General features: G+C 35.8%; 1 protein-coding gene across 6 annotated transcripts in view; it reads left to right on the top strand.

The window, feature by feature from the left end:
• The window catches only part of PHTF2 (putative homeodomain transcription factor 2), a 64,265-nt gene that overhangs the window by 37,714 nt on the left and 4,135 nt on the right, over positions 1–22,416 (top strand). For 5 of the 6 annotated variants that reach the window (XM_030291505.4, XM_030291476.4, XM_072919324.1 and 2 more), the window contains 11 exons: positions 208–373; positions 1,053–1,217; positions 6,140–6,341; positions 7,389–7,547; positions 10,271–10,489; positions 12,443–12,571; positions 13,799–14,071; positions 15,289–15,420; positions 16,352–16,438; positions 17,489–17,644; positions 20,886–20,981. In XM_030291505.4, coding sequence (XP_030147365.3) covers positions 208–373; positions 1,053–1,217; positions 6,140–6,341; positions 7,389–7,547; positions 10,271–10,489; positions 12,443–12,571; positions 13,799–14,071; positions 15,289–15,420; positions 16,352–16,438; positions 17,489–17,644; positions 20,886–20,981 — 1,784 coding nt within the window. The remainder of the gene's footprint in view (positions 1–207; positions 374–1,052; positions 1,218–6,139; positions 6,342–7,388; positions 7,548–10,270; positions 10,490–12,442; positions 12,572–13,798; positions 14,072–15,288; positions 15,421–16,351; positions 16,439–17,488; positions 17,645–20,885; positions 20,982–22,416) is intronic. The other variant, XM_030291515.4, reaches the window with a different exon arrangement.

Genomic DNA, 22,416 nt, shown 5'->3' with positions numbered 1-22,416 from the left:
GACCCTAATTGCTGCTCTTTTTCAGCAAAATAATAATTTCGTTCTCTGAGAATTACATGAGTTGGCTTAAAATGCAGGTAAAGGTCTGCATCTGACTGTTTTTTTGTTTGTTTGTTTGTTTTTTTTTTTGTTTTTTTTTTTTGACAAAAGCCATATGAGTTGGCCATTTCAGACATTAAACATAACTTCATTTCCCTTCTTTTCCAGTTGCTGCTGTAGTGCTATTCTATACAGCCCAGAGCCCACATAATATACCTCTGACTGAAGTCATTGGGCCAATATGGCTCATGTTGCTGCTTGGGACTGTGCACTGTCAGATTGTTTCAACACGAACTCCTAAGCCACCTCCCAGCACAGGGGGTAAAAGAAGAAGGTATAGTCTGTGTTAAAGTACTTTATAATTTATGATTGTTAAACTACTGTAGAGAATGTGCATTAAAAAAATGTAGGGGTTTACAGTCTGTGTGTTGCTAGAGATGAGAAATTGGTTCTGTGTATTTATTTGGAACTTCAAAATGGTACTTAATTGGTGCTCTTTAACTTTTATGCATTAACTAATTTAGGCATAGTTTTATTTGAATTTTCATGCATTAAATCTGACATTTTGTCTCAAAACAGTTATCTGCATAGTGGTGGAGTGACAGTGTTTATATTACTTCAGATGTGGTTTTATAAATCTGTCTAATAATCTGTGGAAAGTATATGGGAGAAGAGATGCTCTTGGAAATGTAGAATTTAAGTCTTCCAAGCACTCCACTGACTGTGATTTGCTACAGTGAATTGTCCCATTAAAATGGGAAACACTGCAGCAGGGACTTTGGTAGGTCTAAGCTTCTGATGATGAAATGAAATGTGTTTTGTGTTTAAGTATATAATAATGACTGTATCATGTTTTTTTATTAAATGGAGTTTATGAAATTTATATGACAAAGCTTTAGCAAAATACTTTGAAGTCTTGCTTGTTTTTGCATGCTTAAACTGCTGAACACGTTATAGAACTAGCAGATTGCACTCACAAAACTACCTTCCCATTTTAATCTCTTCTGACAAAGGAAATTAAGGAAAGCAGCACATTTGGAAGTACATAGGGAAGGAGATGGCTCTAGTACCACAGATAACACACAGGAGGGAACAGTGCAGAGCTACGGTACAAGCACCTCTTGCTGTATTGGCGCTGTCTTCAGAGATATCTGGCATGCTGCTTTCTTTTTATCAGGGTTTGTATTTATTCAAGGCTATTATGTGTTAGAGATGCACTATCCCTTTTCTAATTAAGTAAATATTGATGTAATGATTAAACTTCTGTTGATTTAGTTTTTGCTGATAGCAAACTCATCTGAGTATTTGGAAATGGACTAATGTATTGTTTCTCGACTTTTGCAAATGCCGATGCAATAATTTTGAAAAAATGTTGAATTGTCATAGTATAATTTGGGTTGGAAAGGACCTTAAACATCATTTAGTTCTCCCCTCCCTTGGCATAGGCAGGGGCAATTTCCACTAGACCACATTGTGCAGAGCCCCATCCAGTGTGGCCTTGAACTCTCCAGGGATGGGGCAGCTGCAGCTTCTCTGGGCAACCTGTTCTGCTCTCTTCATAATTTCTTTCTAATACTGAAAACTAAACCTGCCTTTTTTCCATTTGAAACCAGTGCCCCTTATCCTGTCACTACATGCTCTTGTAAAAAGTCCTTCTCCAGCTCTGGAAGCTGCTCAGAGGTTCTCTCTGGAGCCTCTTTGCCAGGCTGAACAGCCCCAATTTTCTCAGCTGTTTCACCGGAGAGGTGCTCCAGCCCTCTGATCATCTATCTTGTCCCTCCTTTGGACTTGTTCCCACAGTCCAATATCCTTCTCATACTGGGGGCCCCAGAGCTTAGCACGGTGCTCCAGGTGGGATCTCATGAGAGCAGAGTACAGAATTAACTTTTAGTTAATTATATTTTGTTGTTTTACTACACCATGTAGGCTATCAGGAAAAAAAACAACTTAGTTTCTCAGTTTTAATTCAATGAAAAAAGTTCAACTGTTTAATTTTACTTTATTACATTACCTCCTTGTTACTCCAAGAGAAAGCTTATTCAACTCTGTCACTGTAATCAAATGACACAGTTTTTGTTCAGGATTCAAATAAACACTGATCAGGCTATTAAAAAAAGTTTTTCAAAAACCCATTCTATAGCTCTAAGTGCAAGACTTAAGTCTTGCTGCTGCTCTGAGTGTAGCATTTTGAGTGCTATGTATCAACATTTATTAGTAAGTGAAAATATACTCAGTAAATAGTACTAAATTGAGAAAAGGGATAATGCAAATTATTACATTGATGTTTTGTTGTGCATGCTGCATTGTAAATACAGCAACACTAACAAGTCTGTCATACCTGTGATCCGTGCTCTAAACCACTGGTAAAACTTGTATTACCTTCTGGGAGTATCTACTTAAAACCTTGGACAAGTTCTGAAAATGTTGTAAGAGGAGAGTTCATTTGACTTTCTCCTGTATGGGTTAAGCTCTCTCTGATAAACTGTAGGTCACAGTGATATAGGCACCAGGGCTTTTCTCTGGGTCTGTGGGCATTAGTCTCTGGTATGCTTCCAGTGTAATCTTATAAACTTTTTACATTGAAGATACTGTTCTGCAGTAAGAAGAGTGTTGGAAGTTTTTTTTTTTCTTGTCTTTCCTGCTGGTTGGTTCAGAGTATTTTCAGTTGAGAAGGGCTATGTGGAACTTATCCTAAAGACTTGTTTAAACCATTTAATGAGAGGTAGTGTGTGTGTATATATATAGATGTTAAGCCTCCATGATGACTACTTAGTATATACAGTGTCTTCAAAGGAAAAAGAACAGGGAGTGACTGAGAGGGCTGTAAACAGGCCTTAGTCCTTTGTTAACCCCTTCAGTTGCAGAGGCACAGTTGCTTTTATGTCTAGAGCCATACAAACTTGTTCAGATGAAAAACACCCTTTTTTTTTTTTTCCCAGGGGAACATGGAGTTCAGTTTCTTAATGTAATTTTTTTCATGGTAATACAAACAGTTTTGTCAGCACAATGGGAGTGGGCCTGGGAATGAGGAAGCAAGAGCAGTGTGGAGTACACTGACTACTTGGTGATATTACGTAAAGAAAATTGTATGAAAACTCAGTACCAGGAAGCCTCACAGCTACACTTGTCCTGTTTAAGACATACTTGGACGCTCTTTAGATAAGCACATTAGAATGTCTTCTATAGAATGTTTGACAAGTATTTATTTTCGGCAGTTTTTCACTTACACAAATCTTTGACATACTGTTTTCAAGAATTTTAAGTATAGGTCATAAATACATGATTTCAAATTATCCTCAGAAGTTACATTCTCTGTGTTAGGGTAGGACCTTGTGTACCTACACCATTTGCCTGTGCTCAGATCATTGGTAAACTGGAACTGTGTATTAAATAAATATCCTTTCCATTGGCAGAACTCACTCTGACTTAAAAATTATAATTCTAAACTTTAATCCAGAATAGGGGCAATTTAGAAAATACTATTGATAAGTTGTATTTGAAAAGAGGGCCGTATCCAAGCAGGTGATTTGTTCAGAATGCAGTACTGATTTGGGAATTTGCTCTGCATGTGTCCTTACTCTAGAGGAAATCTTGTAACCTCTAAAATCTTGTAATTTTTAAAAGTTTTGCAGTGGGAACAGAGAGGAGAGTTTTTCTGGTCTACCACATTGAAAATATGTTGAAAGAATACTTGAGAGTGCAAATCCACATTCTTCCAGAAACTTTATTTAACTTTTCCTTAGTATTTTCTCTGGATAATGCATGAATAAGACTCAAAGTGATTCTTGATTTAGCTTTTGCATATATTCAAGCCTTTAAGACATTGTATTTATTCCTGGTAGTCTTTGTTTTACTCTAAATACTTTTAGTTATAGCCTAAAATTTTAAAAGTTGATTAAGAATATAGTAATTCTAGAAAACCATACATTTTTGTCAGCTAGGGATATATTATTTGTGTTTGTTACTGTGGAGTTTTTTGTTTCGTTTTTCTTTTAAATATGTGCACAAAAGCCTAACTTTAAGCCCAAATGTATGCTTTTCTGGCTTGAGGCCTACAGCTAAATTTAGGGAGACTTATAAAGAAAAAAATAACTTTGGTTTCTCTGTTAGAAGCAAATAAAGATTTCAGTCAAGCTCCCTGATATTTGGAATGAGCCTTAGTTGATACCAGACCAGTAACTTTGGTCTTGCGATTTTAGCGCTCAAACATTGCTTGAGCAGTGAAATCTTGTCTGAAAAAGTTGTGCATACATGCATGTGTTCCTTCTTTCTCTTTTCTGTTCCTATTCAGCTGTTTGAGGCTACTTCTTCTAGTTTAAAGACAAAACTTTAAAGTTTTGTATAAAAACAAATCAAATTTGGAAGAGCTTTCTCATTAATCTGCTCGTACAGTTTAGTAGCTTGTGGAGGAAGTGTTTCTGACTGGATGTGTGTGTGATGAGAACTGCATTTACTTCTGCACTGTTTGAAATAAATTTTTAAGACGTGCTGGAGGAATATTTCTTGATTTACGGATTAGCTTATCTGGATTCCTCCTTATTGCAGAAATTTAATTTTAATGCTTAATTTTAGTACTTCCTCAGTACTCACAACTGACCTTATTTTGCAATGAGTTGCCACTGAAAGGCAGTCCCTTTGCTTTAAAAGAAATATCAATGTTAACCTTTTTCCTAGTTAGGGTGACAAAATTAAGTTAAAGGTGGGAAAGGAGGATTAAACAGCTTAGTAACATTGTCTCTTCTCTTGATCATTTTGTCTGCATTCCTTTATTCAATTTTTTCTGCATGCCTTTATTTTGTGAGCTGAATTGGTCCTTTTTGGATTTTTTTTTTTTTTCCATATTTTATCCAGCTGTCCCTAGCCATTTTTTACTTTCAGGACTCCCCTTTATGTGTGGGATACCTTACCTTGGAAGGAATGTGAGGCAACTCTCCAAATTCTCCCAATTTATTTGATGTACATATTAAAGAGGAATTTAATCTTCTGCTGTGTAATCCAAACCCTCACAGAATGCCTCAGTCCTTAAAGAGAAAGGCAGTGCATATTCCCTCACAGGAGCACCATCTCAATGAACAGATTATTGATAGTTCCCGGACCTATGCCCAGTGCTCTATTTGAAATAAAAATCAAAAATTTCAGAAGCATTATTTATAACACTTTCCTATTATTTTTTCTCCCGCCCATTTCCCACCAAGCATTCTGAGAACTTAAAAAACAAAATTTAATTTACTTTGACAATAGAGAAGCTTAAGAGATGACTAAAAGTCCCTGTCTGTAAGGTAGAAAGTTCCTCTTCCTGTTCATTCCTTCATCCACTACTGCACTTTCTAGTTTGGGAATATAATCATCCAAATGTTCGCTTTGAGAGAGCATTCTTCTTGCATGAGGTAGTCTTGCTGATACATTGATTGTCTGGGAAAGGGCCTTGATTCTAGAGGATGTTGTGGGAGACTACTGGGTGAGAGATTTGTCCTTTAAAATCCTTGAGGTTTTGTCCTTTGAAAAAGAGCTTAATTGGCATGTTTGTAAGAGATATTGAAAAATGTTGCCTGGGGTGTTACTGGATAATGGAGAAAATAGTAGATCCCCTTCTGTTTAGCAGGGTTTTCAGTAAGCAGAGTATATTCAAAGCAACACCAAATATTAGTGTACAGAGTACTGAACAGCATGCTTGTTTGCAGCTTCAGAAAATTGCATGCTTGCTTTGAATTAATAATTATTAAAGCAACTTCTAGCATACCTCTTCTGTTTGTTAAGAATGGAGGATTTTTCTTTCACTTTTGAGGCTTGTAGTTCTTCTACTACCAAAGCTTCTGTGAAGTTTCGTTTTTAAAACAGGTTTCCTTTTCTTTCAGTAGCTAGTGGTATATATTTCTTTCACATGCTGCAGTTTATTTTATAACAGTTTTATTGGAGGATAATGGGTATCATTTAGAAGATGAAATAATTACAGATATGGCATGAAAATCAAGTGTTAATCCTGTTAGTGTGTGGACATCTCAGTAAAGCTAAAACATGGTTGATAGGAATAAGCAGGATTTAGACTGCAAAATAATTAAGAGAATAATTAATTTAATATATGTATTTGTTTTAAATATAGATCTAAGAAAGCAAAAACCTCAATAGATAAATCCACTGAAACTGATAATGGCTACGTGTCCCTTGATGGGAAAAAGCCAGGTAAAGGCAGTGAAGAGTGTGTGCAGGGCCATGAACGGCGGTGTGAAGTGATTAGGCCAGAAGAGACAGGGTGGAGCCCTTCCACAGTGAGGGATGCCTTGAGCAACCACAGTCACCACAAAGTAAGTGTGCTTTGTTGCTTTTTATGATGCCTTTGATGCATTTTTATCTACTTTATCCTTAAAAATATTTTAAAAATTAAATTAGGCTTAGGGTCCTGGAGCTAAAAATTATGGTGAGTTGTCTTACGTCGTCCTATTCCTGGCCTTTCCTTTTTGTAGGAGGATCCTTAGTGGTGTTTAAACATTCTTTGGTATTCCTTATTTCAATGGACAAGTTTGTGTGCTGTCTTTTATCTCTGTGTATTTCCTGACCAGTTAAGCATTCTGTACCTTCTCTGAGAGTCTGGGCATCTATGGTCTGTCTCTGTGATAAAATGGAACAGATTCTGGGTTACTGACAATTTGTAATTTTAAGGTCATTCTGAGAATTGTCTTCGTTTTCCTTTTTTTTTTTGTTAGCTGATTATGTGAAAGATGAGGAAAGCAGGGTTTTCCTCCAAGTGAAATAGGCAGGACTCTCTATAGTGAGGAATAAGAATTAGATGAAATAGTAAAATCGTTACAGAATCACAGGAAGTGATCATGGAAGAAAGGAGAACTTTTGATTTGTCTGGATATGCTGTATTCAAAGTAACACACATTAGTGAACTCAGTATTCAACATACATCCTCTAAGTGCTTCATCCTTGTAAGAGGTGGTAAATGTTAACTTTGTACTGAATACATTGATAATTCAGTGTTATACTGTTATTTTTGGTTGGTTTGGACTTTTTTGTTTAGGTTTGTTCTCTTTTCAGTTTTGGATACATTTTCTCCAAGCCTATCTTGGCATGTTCAGTTTATGAAAAATCATATTTAGAATAAGAGCATCATAATCTTTCTTGAGGCTAATGTGAACTAGACCTTCCTTTGAAAAAATATTTTTGATGTTACAATTTCTATTCCATAATTCCTGTTCTGCCAATTCTGAGTCTTGAAAATGCATTAATATCTGTTTTAACTGAGCATAGATACCAAAGCTGTAGAAAGAAATTTGATTTTACTAGTTGAGAACAAGACTTGGTAAATATGACTCTGTGTCTTACTAATACTGTTTTTCTTGCACTAGGATACTCACAGGACTGTGACAAATTTATCAGATGAAGTTTCTAGTGAGGAAGGGCCTGAAACTGGCTATTCTTTACGCCGCAATGTAGATCGCACTTCTAGCGACTGTACACTTCGAAACAGGAAATCTCACCATTACAAGAAACACTACCCTCTGGAGGTATGTTCATTTCTATTGCTTCTTGCCTGTAAATTCTTAAAATAACTTGACTTCTTATTGAGTAATGTATACTGAGAAAGCAGTTTGCATGTGGTTGGTTGCTGGCTGGAATTAAACTATGGCATTCCCACAAATGGGGTCTCTTTTCCTGTACAGGATTTTAGGAGTCTGTAAATTGGAAGTCATACTAGTGAGGAACAGAATTTTTTTTCTTTGCTTTTGTTTAATGACGGTGTTTTGAAATTAGAAGGTTGTAATCTGGTGTTTTTTTACCTTCATCCTATTTTTCAATTTGTTATAAGGAGACTAAAATATGTTTGGTAGATCTTGCATCGGGTTATGGTAGCTCTGTTGCTGTCCTGTGACACCAGTTATCTCCTCTGGAAATTTGCTTTGTTACAGAAACAGTAGTAATTGAGCATATGCAAATTTTCAGCATGGTACTCCTCCTGTTTCTCTCTATTTAATATTTTGGATTCACTTGCTTTCTTGTGGAAAAGTCTGATTGACTCTGAGTTTTCATTTCCTCTTATTCATTGAAACAACAATATTAAATCTTGTAGTGAAATTTTAACAGAATTGTCAATGTATAAAAAATACTAAAATTTTAAGAGACTTGATAACATTTCTAGGGGATTTCACAGATTCCATGTAAGCAGAATTCTTAATTCAGACGTTGAAAGAGAATGGAATATCTTATTGTGGTTTTGTTTATTTATTCATTATTTTAAAAAATTATGCTGTTTTGCTAATTATATGGATCTTCACAGATATGTAACACTTTTTAAAGGCTGTATTGCTTTTTTTTCTCTAAGGCTGAACAAAGAAAGCAAAGAGTAAAATCAGCACTGACAAAAGTCCACTGACAGACGGGCTTGATAGGTCATAAGTAAACTCTCTACCTGATATAGGAAAAGTGTATTGGAAAGGTTCAGGTACTGCTTGCTCTGATCACAACTGCAAAACCTTGAAGTTGATACTTTAGATAAAAAACCATTATTTAATAAGCTATTCTTTCACTCATTTCTCACAGACTTTGGATAGAAAAATCCAGAATGTTAATTGATCTCAGCATTTAATGCCTTTTGCATGTGTGGTTTCTGTTAATAGCACTGTTTGTTTCATGTCACAGAAGATGTCCCTTTACTTGTGCTTGTGCAGGCGTAGTGCTTTACAGGAGGAAGCAGAAAGACACCATTACAGTTGATTTCTTTTGTTTTTCAGCTTAGATATATTTTTCTCTAGTGTAGAGTGCTTCAAAGCTAGGGAAGGCTTTGTAGATACCTTCAGAAACTAGAGACAATTTAGCTGTGGCAGTACTGTTTTACTCTTATTCTCCGTTCACTGATCTGACTGATGCAACGAAAGAGGAAGCTTTTCTTTCTGCTCCCAACTCGCCTCCCCCACACCATTACAAAGAAATGAAAACAATAGTTTTCTAATCAGTGAAAGCTTTCTTTGTATTAAAAAAAAAAAAAATTAGTGAAGTCAGTGGATATACTCTCAAATTTTGTCCTGCATTTTCTTTTGTCTTCAGGTTTATGTGTCTACTTAATTGTTGTTTGAGCAAACTATTTTTGATGTTCTTACTTCATTAACTTTGAGCCTCAGTGGTACCCAGTAGTGACTGCCTTCTATAAATATCTTCTTTTTTGCTTTAAAAAAAAATACTTCAGACTTTTTCTGCATTGATGTTATCCCTCTCTTTGTGAGAGGTCCAGAAAGAGTTCAGACCAATTTTTTTTCTAAACATTTCTTTATGAAATGGTTTGTGTAAAATACATTAAGCACAGTTTTCAGAAAACATGAAGAACATTTCTTCAGGTACTAATGGACTATGGACTAAGTTAGTATGTCTGCTGAAACCATGCTTAATTTTTTTTTCAGTGTAAAATATTGTGTGTTCTGAAGAGAAATTAGTAGAAATAAACTTGGTATTAAGAGGGAATGGAAATTGCCAGAGGATGGCAGTGAGTAGGCTGATACTGCTTTTAATACCACACCCCTTTCTTGCTGGAAATGGATTCTGTTTATTGTATAAAATAATTTAGACTCTACATTGTTGTTCTGAAGACAACATAGGTTGTTTCATGTGTATGCCTTGGGAGATCTCAATGTCCCAAATTTAGGATTTTTCTTTCTTTATCTAAGAGATTGGTAAAACTTGAGTTTACAAAAGCATACTTGTTTGTCAAGTGCAGTTTGTTTAAAATAATTAAATTCTTATGTCTAACTGTGCAGATTACACATAAACCTGGCATCAGCTATGTGTACCCTTGCTTTTTTTCCCATTCTATACTTGATGCATTACTGTCTTCAAACAAGCTCACTCTGTCTTTGAGAAGGTATGTTAGTATTAACAATGTGACTTTAGGGGACTTTGAGGGTCAGTTCCTCGGAAGTTGGAGATATAGCTGGAGTCTGTGGCTTGATAATTGCTGTTAAATTCTAAACTAATGGGCTCTAAAAGTCTGTGAAGTAGTTATTTCCTTTTAATAATGAGTATGATTAGGTTCTTCTTTATTGTAAGCCCCTCACCCTAAAAAGCAGAAGCCATGGGCTTGCAATAAACACAAAAACCTTTCTGATGACAAGGATAATGGATTAGAACCTAAAAATCCAGATGAACACAGGTGCACTGATCTGAACTTTAAAACATCTCTGACAGGAAATTATGTAGAATGAAACAGCAGCATTAATTCCAGTGGATGTTTGGCTTTCAGGATACACCTAAATCAGGTACCAGCTGCAGTTCCCGGTGCTCAAGCTCCAGACAGGACTCGGAGAGTGCGAGGCCAGAGTCAGAAACAGAAGATGTGCTGTGGGAGGACCTCTTACACTGTGCTGAGTGCCACTCGTCCTGTACCAGCGAGACAGACGTGGAAAGCCCTCAAGTGAACCCTTGTGTGAAGAAAGAATTCAGAGATGACCCATTTCATCAGGTTGGTACCCACCAGTTCTGTTTTTTTACACTACACACAAGGTCAGTGTTACCTATCTATTGTATGTCACAGAAAGCCTGGGAGAAAGACCTATATCAGATGGAAGTAATAAAGCCAAAGGGATTTGATAGACTTAAAACAAGTAAAACTTGATTTCTGCTACTCAGTTATTAATTTTTCAAAAGAAGATGGTATGGCAATATATCAAAATAGCCTATAGAATATTTGAGTGTTTGAATCTTAATACTAATTTAGGGCAAGTACTGATTGATTTAAGTTTCCCTGTGATAGGTGGTTCTGTTTGGTTGTTTATTTTTTTTGTTTGGTTTTTTTTTTTTCTTTTTTGTGTTTATTTGTTTTGTTTAATTTTATATTGTTTTGGTTTTGGTGTGTTTTCCCCCATTTTTGTTTTTCCCTAGTGGAATTGCTTTTCATAAGCACTTATCAGACACCTTTCTGTTTGCTTGTTTGGAAATGTATATATAAGAAAAGCAAACAGAAGGATAACATATGGTTTATGTATATGTGTATATATATATATATATATCATATCATGGCTGTATTATGTAGGTCTAAATTCTATTTTATTATTTTTTTCTTTACCTTAAAGCTTATAATAATAATTTGGATTATTTCATGCAGTGTTTTCTTTTTTTATTTTTAGTTCTTCCTGCTTGCATTCCACAAAACAATAAACCTTGGAGTACTGAGTTAAATTACAGTATATATATTGACTAAAGGATTTATATTGATTTGACCAGTTGAAAATTTTTCTATTTTATTGTAGATTGTAAATTTTTGAGTTTCAGCTCCTGGTGTTGATACTCCCTCTAGAGGGAGAGTTTGGAAAACTGTGGTTAAGAAAAACCTGCAATATTTGCATTCTTTTAATATTATAAATAATTTATTCTTCACCCAGTGGCAATAAGGGAGATAACTGAGTGCTCAGCAGATTAGAAATATTTCAGATCAATACTTACAAAGCAAGCAATAAAATAAAAAGAAAGCTTTCCTTGCAATCAGAGATAATTAATACCTAGCAATAATAGCATGCCCTTGCCCCTGCCAGCACCAGCACTTCCAGCAGTATGATGCACATAGTGCCAGCTGGCAAAAGCTGAAAGCTGTTTTAATCTCCTGAATGGGAGAGGAGGGAGACAGGGCTGAGGAAAATCAAGAAATGGCCACAGCAGTACTTGTCACCTCAACATTTTTTCTATATCCCTTAGTTCTCACTTGGCTCTGTGGTTTGAAAGAAAGGTCCCTGAGCCCTAAGTGCATTCAGAAGATTAACCTGGGGTTGCTTGGCTGTAAGAGCTGCCTGTATTGATTAGACACCTACTGCTCTCTGAGTCTGGGCAGATACAGTGTGCAAAGGGGGGTCTTTATGCATTAAAAGGATTTTGAAGTCATTAAGAGAAAATGAAAAAAAAACTGTTTCCCTTAGGCTTAACCTGAGAAGAGTGCTTTTCAGAATGTTAGGGGTAAATAAATAAAATAACTGCATTAAATATGTCAGATTTAAAAATTACTTACAAGTAGAATTTTGTTTTCACATTTCTGTGTTCTTTGATATGTTTGAGTGAAAAAGAAGACAATAAATCCTTAATCCCATTAACTCATCCCTATTAGAAAATGGAGTATAGAGAAGGAGAGATTTCTGTTGTCACAGCTATTTCTTTGAAAAAAGGGGAAGATTTTGAGGAATTAGGTTAATATATTGTAGAAATAAATGCTGTATAGGAATATTTGTGTCACTGTAAAGTGTTTTGGGGTAGGGTTTTTTTTGTTTGTTTGGGATTTTTGGGTTTTTTATGTGGTTTTTTTGTTGCTTTTTTGTTTCATTTTTGGAGTTTTTTTGGGAGGAGGTTTGTTAGTATATTGCTGACAAAGGCATATGGACATGAAAATAGATTCTTATTTCTGATGGAAGATATTCTTTGTCTTTCCCAGAGTCATTTGCCTTGGATCCACAGTTTGAATCCAGGACTAGAAAAAATAAGTGCAATTGTATGGGAGGGTAATGACTGCAAGAAAGCAGATATGTCTGTGCTTGAAATCAGTGGTATGATAATGAACAGAGTGAGTATTTGTTTTAATTTATGCAAATACTGTATTTAGAAGTGTAAGCACAGCCAAGTTTGGTTTATGTTTTTTTTTTTGTTGTTGCTGTCTGGTTGGTTTTTTTGGTGGGTTTTTTTTGGTGGTTGGTTGATTGTGGGTTTTTAAATTTGTTTTATTGTTTGTATTATTGTTTAAGTATTTGTTATTCACATTATTGTTCTACAATACATCACTTACATCACTCTGATTTACTTGTTACTACTAGATTAAAGAGCCTAGGAGATCTTTAGTGTTAGGACAATAAAAGGTGTTTGCTTTATTAGGTGCTTGCTCACATAGCCAGCCTCAGTTTTATTGATACATGTTGTGAATAATCAAGTTTATTTCCTTGATTTCAATGAACAAATAATATATTGGGTTAGGAATGTACAGATCTGATCTGGATGCTAAAGTTAGGATTGGAAAAGAAAGCTTTTCTCTTTAGGAAGCAAACCTTTAAGAGGGTTAGTGGGATGTTCTCACTAGTCCTCCCTCCTAGTACTCCTCCTTTTCCTAGTACTCCTCTTCAGGAAACAGTTGGAAATGCATTTCATTGATGTGATCTTTTTCAGAATAGACAACATGGGTATTTTGTAGAGTTGCTCATAAAATCCAAGCATAGCTGAAGAAAACTCTCACTAGTTCTGACAAGTTGATACTCACTCTCTCCCACTTGTTAAAAAGCAATTTATACACAAACCTAGTTCTGCTCTCTGCCTGACTCAGGGACTTTACAGGTTTGGATGCAAGACACAGCAGAAAGAAACTCAGCAAGCCACAGCCAGCACAACAGACCTGTCTCCACTTTGATTCCACTAAAAAGGATACAACCCAAACCAGACAGAAACATACAGGAGCAGCATACAGGATTGAAGCCCAGTCTAATTGGCCCACTTGGCTAATTCAGCATTCAGTGAATTTTTAATGCAGGAATATGCACTGGAGTTTAACTGCAGTGTTTTATTGATGGGTTTTAAAATGATTTGGTTCCTGTACATTAAGGGCTCTTTGAGGATTTCCTGGTTTTTAAATAATAAAAATGGATTATGATTGGTGGAAATTTTCATGAAATTTACCAGATAATAAAGTGTTCTTTGTGATGAAATAAAAACATTAATATTTTGTTTATTGAATTAAGGACAAAATCATTCCAAAATTAAATACATACCTTGTTTGTTTTTTTTTTTGTTGTTGTTTTGTTTTTAGGTGAACAGCTATATACCAGGAATTGGCTATCAGATTTTTGGAAATGTCATATCTTTAATCTTGGGTTTAATGCCCTTTGCCTTTCGACTTTTCCAAGCTAAAGATTTAGAACAGCTAGCTGCACATTCTGCCACTGAGCTTTGTATGACTGCATTTGGATCCGATGGAGATGTTCTGGTGCTCTCAATGGTTATTATAAGTTTTGTGGTCCGGGTGTCTCTAGTGTGGATTTTCTTTTTTCTGCTCTGTGTAGCAGAGAGAACATATAAACAGGTATGAACAGCAAACCAAGAGACTTCATCTAAAGCAAACCAAGTTTTAATGTTGGCATTTTTTGACTTTGTGGCTATTTTAAACTTGTTTTCATCAGCATGCTATGAGTCATAGATCAGTGATGACAAGCACTTCAGTGGGCTTGCAGTTCAGGAGATGACTCAGTTCCAGTGGACTGAAGTCTCTGAAGCAAAAAGAGGTTTTTTCTTTTTTTTCGTGGTGTTTTTATTTTCTTGAAGAGAATTTCTGGGGGAAAACTGGCTCAGTGCATTAACCCAATGCTTAGTCATGTCCCAGTTTGTTTCAGGTTTCCACTAGGAGAAGTAGTTTCAGGAAAAGAGCACTATAAATTTCCAGTGTGTTTCTTAAAAACCTTCAATTTGATTAATAGAATCATAGAATGGTTTGGGTTGGAAGGGACCTTAAAGATCATCCAGTTCAACCCCTCTGCCATGGGCAGGGACAGCTTCCATTAGACCAGGTTGCTCAGAGCCCCGTCCAACCTTCTCTTGGATGCTTCCAGGGATGGGACATTGACAATGCTTCTTGTCCACCCTTGGCCAAGGCCCTGTGTGCTTTGTTGTTAGATCAGTCCTGTAGCTGGAGATGGTGAGAGCTGCTCTCTGCTGTACTACTCCATTGCTTGTTATTGCAATTGAAACTTCAGAGAGCAACCTTACTAGCTGCAGCATATAAATACTTACTGGTCTGCAAAAGAAACATTTTTATACTTTCTGTTCTCGAATTATAGTCAAAATATGTGATGTAATACAGTAGAATAGAATTAACCTGCTTCTAATAATGATTTCTATTGAAAGGAACTTCTGTGGTGTAAGTGCTCTCTAACACAAATGATTGGCAGGTTAGTTTTATTTTTTCCCAGATTTTAAGAATATAGCAGATCTGTGGTCTAAAATTTGCAGAAAGGAACTCAAAGTGTAGCTAAATTTTGTTAATCATTAGAATGTGGATTAAATTTAAAATGTTTTTGTGTATTTCTTATTAGAATGTGGATTAAATTTAAAATGTTTTTGTGTATTTCTTCTCTTTAATAATATGCTGCACTTCTGGTTTATATTGGCATATTTTAATTTATACTGGTATGTTTAACTTTATGTTATACTTTACGTTTATATTTAGTGAAGCCTTTTCTCTTATGGTTTTAGTACCTCTGAAAATAATTTAACAGCTAAGGTAATTTTTTTTCTTCTCTGCAGAGGCTGCTTTTTGCTAAACTTTTTGGTCATCTAACATCTGCTAGAAGGGCAAGAAAATCGGAGGTACCTCACTTTCGTTTGAAGAAAGTGCAGAATATAAAAATGTGGCTTTCTCTCAGGTCCTATCTAAAGGTAAAATAATGTATATTTCTGCTTTAATAAGATTTCAGCACAATAAATTTTAAACATCTTGTTTATGTTCTAACATAAAATATCTCCTGTGCTGCTGATGGAAGTTTGGTGTTGTAGACTATTTCCTCCTGTACATTTACTATTGGTGCTTATGTCCCATATACTTTTTGTGACTCTGGGCCAGCAGTGCCTTCAGGCAAACAGATTTTGAGAAAGTTGATGTGTGGTTTTCACCTTGTTTTAAAGCTTGATTGTGTTCAGAGTGGGGTCTTGACTTAGCAGTGCCAGCTGAAAAGTTGTGTGAGTATGTTGGGTAAAAAATGACCACATGTAGTCCAATACTGACACTTAAGAGTCTCATTAGTTGGTGTCATTAACACAAGGAATTTATAAAGCAAGACAGTTCTTGTGTATTTGTGCTGTGAGTGTATGGATGCCAGGTGAAGCTAGAAATTATGCCCAAGTATTACCTGTAAGATACTCTGATCCCTGAAATCTCCTATCACTAGTTTTTACAAGCAGAAAAAGATTAGTGAAAACATAGAATTATGGTGTGGAGGCTGGAGTGGGTGGAAGGCAGGAACTATAAGCAAACAAAATTTAGTGTGGTGCTGGTGGGATGAAAGGAGGATAACTCTATTATCTAACTTTGATAATAGAATGTAGTTGGGGTGTTCTAAATTTGTGCATATGGTAGCACCTTGGTGGAATGTCTTCACTTCTTTCCTTGGAACCACATTTGTATATTCCACCTTTTCCTGTGCCACCGAAAACGTTTGTATAATAATGTGACTAACAGAAAGGGGTCAGAGACCACTGTGTGTAGGGAACTGACTCAACTGAGAAATAACCAGTGAAGAGCAGTGTGATTCTAACTAGTTGTGCTGATTGGGTGGGCTTTCACTCACATGTGCATATCCTGTATTTTCAGCGTCGAGGTCCTCAGCGCTCAGTGGATGTGATAGTTTCATCTGCCTTCCTCCTGACTATCTCAGTTGTGTTTATCTGTTGTGCACAGGTGAGGAAATTTTGCTTGTAAAGAAACAGCCATGACTTAAATAGTTTTGAAAACAGTTTGAGTGCCTTCTGCATGGTGATGTCTAGTAAGTTAAAAGATCCTGGTGAAAAACCAGTAATAGCTGTTAGAGCTTTTTGGAATAGAGTTCCATTTTGTATCGTCATTTCATCTACTTTAGAATATTTTTCTGTAATAGCAAAAGAAAATTCTGTTGCAACAAATTAGAGGGTTAGGCAATCATCAGTGGCATGTAGTCTAATGAGGGCAGGTGGTGAATTCTGCACCTGGGACAATGTGATTCTTGGGGGTGTCTTGTGCAGGACTAGGAGGAGTTGGCTCAACCAATGATCCTTGTGCATCCCGGCTAGCTCAGGATATTCTGTGATATCACTGCTATATTTTAAATCTGTGTCTTCCTTCATTTTTTATTGTGGATTTTGGAACTTTTATTTTTCTCCATTTTGCATCAAAATACACTTCTGCAAAGACAGTTGATACTGACCTTGGTTGATGCTTTTGTGAAAAACAGGATTGTTGGCTATATTTGCCTGCCCTCTAGTGGAAAATCTTTTAGTAAGCGAATCTATGTTTAAAGAAGATTTCTGTTGCTTAAGATTTGTCTTTGAACTTCTGTTTCAAAATATAGAGGATCTTCTGTATGGTTTCTGGTTGTGTTTTCTTTATAATTTCTAATTACCTCTATTGTGTTTGCCTGCTAGCTAGCTATAAGTATTTTATTAAGAATGTAATTTACATAAAAATTAGTACATGTGAGGGTATATCTTTTTTTATCCCACACAATGCCTTTGCAAGTCTGAACAAGAATTTAAATTTCTCTTAGAGTGTATTTTTTTATTTACCTTTTCTCAGACCTCATAGCTCTGAGAGCTATGGTTTAAAATTATGAGATAAATTTTATAGGCCTAAAAGCCTTCCATATATTTATTACTGGAATATGTTTCTTGAAGTTGTGGAGATATGTAACTATTTTCTTGTATCGTAATGTAATTATTTCAAATTAAATTTTGATTTATTTTCTCTTTTTTTCAGCTACTTCACATGCATGAGATTTTCCGTGATTGTCACTACAACTGGGAACTCGTAATTTGGTGCATTTCTCTAACTGTTTTTCTCTTAAGATTTGTTACTCTTGGATCTGAAACAAGTAAAAAGTACAGCAATACCTCAATATTACTTACTGAGCAGGTGAGAATTTGTATAGACCTATATTTTTTATATCTAAACAACTCATTCATCCGTAGATCTCAGACCTTGTAGATTTATTAAAATAGTTTGGATTAGAGAGTTAATTATGGGGAAGTGAACCAACTTTGCAGTGCCAAAGTTCAATTTCTGAGATAAATGTTTGACTTTATCCCAACTTCTGTTTAAGCGAGTGGGCTTAGAGGTACTATCTCCTTTGATATAATTTAATATCTAACAGAACACAAACATAAAAAAAATAGTTTTTAAATAGGAAAAAAACCTTGGTATCTCAGTGTTGGATGGGTGAGTAAAAGATCTGAAGACAAACTTAACCATCTATGAAGTGAGTTGGTGTTTGCAGTCCAATAGCTTAGGACTGCTACGTTGCAGGGATTACATACAGCCTCTTCTGGACTCCTTGGAAATCTCTTTTTCAAGCTTGTCATTCTTCAGGTTTGTCTTTGGGTCTATGTGTGTTTCTTCTCAAGAATGTTCTGGTTGGTGTTTGTACTTCAAGCTTCCCTATCTGCTCTGCCTGGCACTGCTGATAGTTTTCCAAGCTAAGCATGTTCAGTTAGTGTTAGGTTAGAAAGAAATTTCTTCCTTCTGAAGTTTCACATTGGTACAAAACAACCATTTCAGGGCAAGGTAAATAGGCAATTCCAGAAACCTTCACAGGTTTCCTACAGAAAATGTGTTAAAGTAGGAGAATCAAATCTCCCACACTGTGTGTCACAAAGTCAGGAAGTGAAGCTTGTGACAGATGATATAAATGACTCATTCTACCTTTACTAAAGATAAGGTTGGACACTCAGAAGCCTGACTGGCCCTCTGCCTTGTCCTGAATGAAATATTTTGCACCAGTCCGAAAACTCTGACTTCATGAGCCTGGAGAGTTTTCCATTGTTCTGTTGATCCTCAGAGCTGAATGTCCCAGTGAAGTTTGTTTGCTGTTTCTGGAATGAAAATGGAGGGAAGTGGTGGGATAACGATTGGGAAAAAATGTAAAGAGCAAGGGGAGAGAGATTGTTAAGCCTTTATTTTGCTTTCATAGGTTTCTATACTATGCTCTTCTTGAGAGTCATTGTTTGAACATTTTAATCTAGCATGGATATTGAAAGAAACACTTTCTGTATGTCTTCAGAACTTAAAGAAGTATTATGTCATCAGATACTTACCTTTGCAATGAATGCAGCTTATCCTGTTACAAGCTTTTTCCCTCGAAAATGCCTGAGAGCTTTATGAAATGAAAACCAAAATAGAATTCACAATTGTTTCTCAGAAAACTAAAAGGATACGTTTCACCCTGGGTAGGACTCACTTTAGACTGGTTTCATTTGCTTGAGCTGGGTGCTACAGCATAATTGGGGTTCTTGAGACAGACTCATGGAAGTCTAACATTTTGGCTTTTCAAGGAAGGTCAAGTCCTCTGAAATATTGACTGACACTTTATCTAAAAAAGCACATCTGATCCAGTGTCCTGGAAAATGGCACACTACAGTTATTAGGCTTTTTGAGAAAACAACAAAGCTGAAAACAAACAGGAAAGTACAATAACAAAAAAAAGATAAATGAGTCTCCACTCCCAGATGCAATTTAAATGCTCCACAGATAAGATGAAATTGAAAATTCTATTTCTGCCAGCAAAGTTCCAGGCACTTCTTTGTGCTTTATATTCAACCTATGAATTTCATGATTAGGAGTCACAATGGAAAACTAAAAGGGTTTTTTTTTTTAAATTTTATTTTGTTTGGTTGTATTTTTCAGGACCTTCTGAAAGTATTTTTAATTGGTCTTGTAAATCCATGAGCAAAACAGAATTTATGGTCTGACCATAGTTGTCATAGTACCAGTTTTGAATCTCAAAATAGGCATGGTAGATGGCTGTGCAGACATACTCCTCCTGATGCCAAGATTGTTATTGAAATTAACATATGTGAAATCATAATAGCTCTTAAAAGAGATCTTTGAATCTTCCTATGGTTTTCATAGTTGCTAATTAGAGCCCTTATTTTTTTGTTTAGTCTTGCTTATAAGTCTTGCATTGTTGAAATCAATAGTTTTATCTTTAAAGATTGGAATCTCTTTGGCTTTGAAAGCATAATTGTAATGTACAATGCAGTAATGATAGTTCAGGGCCTTAATATGCCATGGAATATATTAGGCGTAGGTTTTGGTTTTTAACCTGTGTAAAAAACTTACAGTGGTGTTTTTAGGGAGATTTGATAATCAATTGCTTGTTTTGAATGTCTATGGCCCTTATTTGAATAACCCCCATACAATGAGGTGGTGAAATATATCATAGCATCATATAGCATCACTGCCTTTCTATAGTCAGGTAAGTGTCATCTGAAGGATTACTTTAGCACATTGCTAGTGTTCACTTTTTATTTTGAAGGTTGTCACCCTAAAATAAAAAGTTAGTGGCTTTTCAAGACATTTTTGCTTTGATTTGCTTCTGTTATGCAAAAGAAAAGGAAAAAACCCTAGCCTTTGTTTGATCTGGGATATCAAAGATAGGTTGTTTGAGAACGAAAGCTGTTGTTTCAAAATTGCTAAAAGGACAAAAGAGAGCCAGTTTGAACTCTTTAACTTTCTCAGAAATAATGACCTAAAAACGTCTACATCACAGAAGTATTGAAATGTTCAATATACTGTTCTCCTACAGCAATGAAGAGTTTAATAATTTTTCAAATATTTCAAGGCACTGGAAAGATTGATTTTTCTGCTCTCAAGGTGCTTATGAAGTACTAAATTACACTAGAATCTTTTAAAAGAAATTACACTTTAGCAGAGTTATGGTTTTGCATTTCATCCTGTTCAATAACTTTTGAGGGTGTTAAGTCTTGTAAGGTCTGCCCACTACTATGAAGACCTCCTGGGGATGAATTGTCAAACCTCAGGCAACCCTTGAATGAGGAAAAAGAAATTATGTAAACCCAACCTATGTTAGTTTTTTGTGCCTAATTTATAGATCAGGCTAAACTTTAAAGTTGGTGTAATAATAATGTCAAATGTAATTTGTTATATCATAAATTAGTATTGCATTTTCCTATGGTGCTGAGCCAGTACTTGTTCTTGAATATTAAAAAGGAAACAAAGTTTGCTTGCTTGCAGAAATTCACTGCAGTTTTGTCATATGGCTGCTGAGAAACCACATTTTTGAAATATATTATAGTTCAAAATTAATTCCTTGAAATTCTGAGTAGGTGGTGACACTTGTGTTTTTGTTTTAAATCAGATAAACTTGTACTTGAAAATGGAGAAAAAGCCTAATAAGAAGGAGGAACTGACACTAGTGAACAATGTTTTAAAACTTGCTACTAAGTTACTGAAGGTAAGAATTAAAATGGAATTCCCATATTATAAAAAAGAGGTAGTAGAATAGATTGGTTAAAGAGTCACTTGTGTGACTTCTGCAGGCAGTAGGGTGTGCTTTGGTTTAAATTTGTCCCATACCTCTTCACAGGGATGCTGCTTGTTCATACAGTGCAGTCTGTTACGTTGCTGTAATTGTGGATTGTAAATTATTATTACATCCAGGAAGTCTTAATTCTTTTGCTGTATATTAGCAGTGCAAGAGAAGGTACTTCAGGGTGGTCAGGGTGATGAATGCTTGGGAAACAAATGATGAAATTTTATTGTCTGTTTTGAGTGTCAATACAGTGGTGATTTAAGACTTTTTGGCCTCATTCATCCACACATTTGGGTTGAGTTTGGACCCTTAGCCTGTTGATTCCTATGTGCCAGGGAGAAGGCCATAAAATGCAGTTAAAACTCTGTTTAGCCAGTCAGTAGCTGAGATTAAGAGTATTTCTTCTAGTTCAATGAAATTCCTCCCACCAGCACACCTCGAACAAGGTGTGTGTTGGTCCCCTCCTCTAAAAAGATATGCAGCACTTTCCCTGAGAGAAATGATGGAGTCAGCAAGGACTCAGAGCTGACAAAGCACCTGTTTGAGAATTGTGCTGGATCAATAAGGAGAGCCTGACTAAATCTGTGACTGTCTCCTTGTGTAAGAGTAAGGGACTGCAAGGCTTTCAGGACCTGGTTGTGGAGCAAAGGAAAGGAAATCTTCTCAGTGCATCAGATGGTCAGAAAACACTGTGGATTCAGAAGGGTTAGCTGGATTCAAGGAGAGATTGGACAAGAACAGACAAAGCCCAACAGCTTAAGGATGAGCTTTCATGAGCTCATCCTGAGCTAAATTGTTTGTGTGCTGTGAGAATGTGGGTAGGTTGGATGCTGATCCCAGCTTGGACTAAGTTGCTTCCATTTTTTTCATGCTCTTCTCGGTGTTTCAAAAAAAGCTTTCATGTTTTCCTCTTGCCAAAAGTCACAGCCTTTTCCGATGGGGAACTTAACTTTTGTGGCACAAATCCCAGACCCAGGCCATGTTTTAGTTACTGTGAGAAGATAACCAAAAAGTGAGATCTCCAAGCCACCTACTGTGAGCTTTAAATAAATTCTTGGTTGTTAGTGATTAGTGCAATTACATAATTCATGTCCAGTAGCTAAATGGGATTAGGGTTTTTTAAATTTGATTTTGGGTGGTTTTGGTCTTTAAACTTTTATAAAAATTGAATATTACTGTTTTCTTACTCATAAAATTGGTAAGATGAATCCAGAATCTAAAACCTTTTTCCTTAAAGAATTTCTCCACTGTCCTTCTCAGAATCATTTTGTATCTTTTGTATTTGCAGCAGAGTTTTATACAACATTACATCTAGATGAAAAGGTTGTTCATTCTTATTTCATCTTTTTGAAAAAAG

Source organism: Taeniopygia guttata, chromosome 1A, assembly GCF_048771995.1.
Source record: "Taeniopygia guttata chromosome 1A, bTaeGut7.mat, whole genome shotgun sequence".
In the NCBI taxonomy this organism is placed as follows: domain Eukaryota; kingdom Metazoa; phylum Chordata; class Aves; order Passeriformes; family Estrildidae; genus Taeniopygia; species Taeniopygia guttata.
The sequence above is the reverse complement of the archived record's forward strand: the minus strand, read 5'-3'. Positions and strand labels throughout refer to the sequence as shown.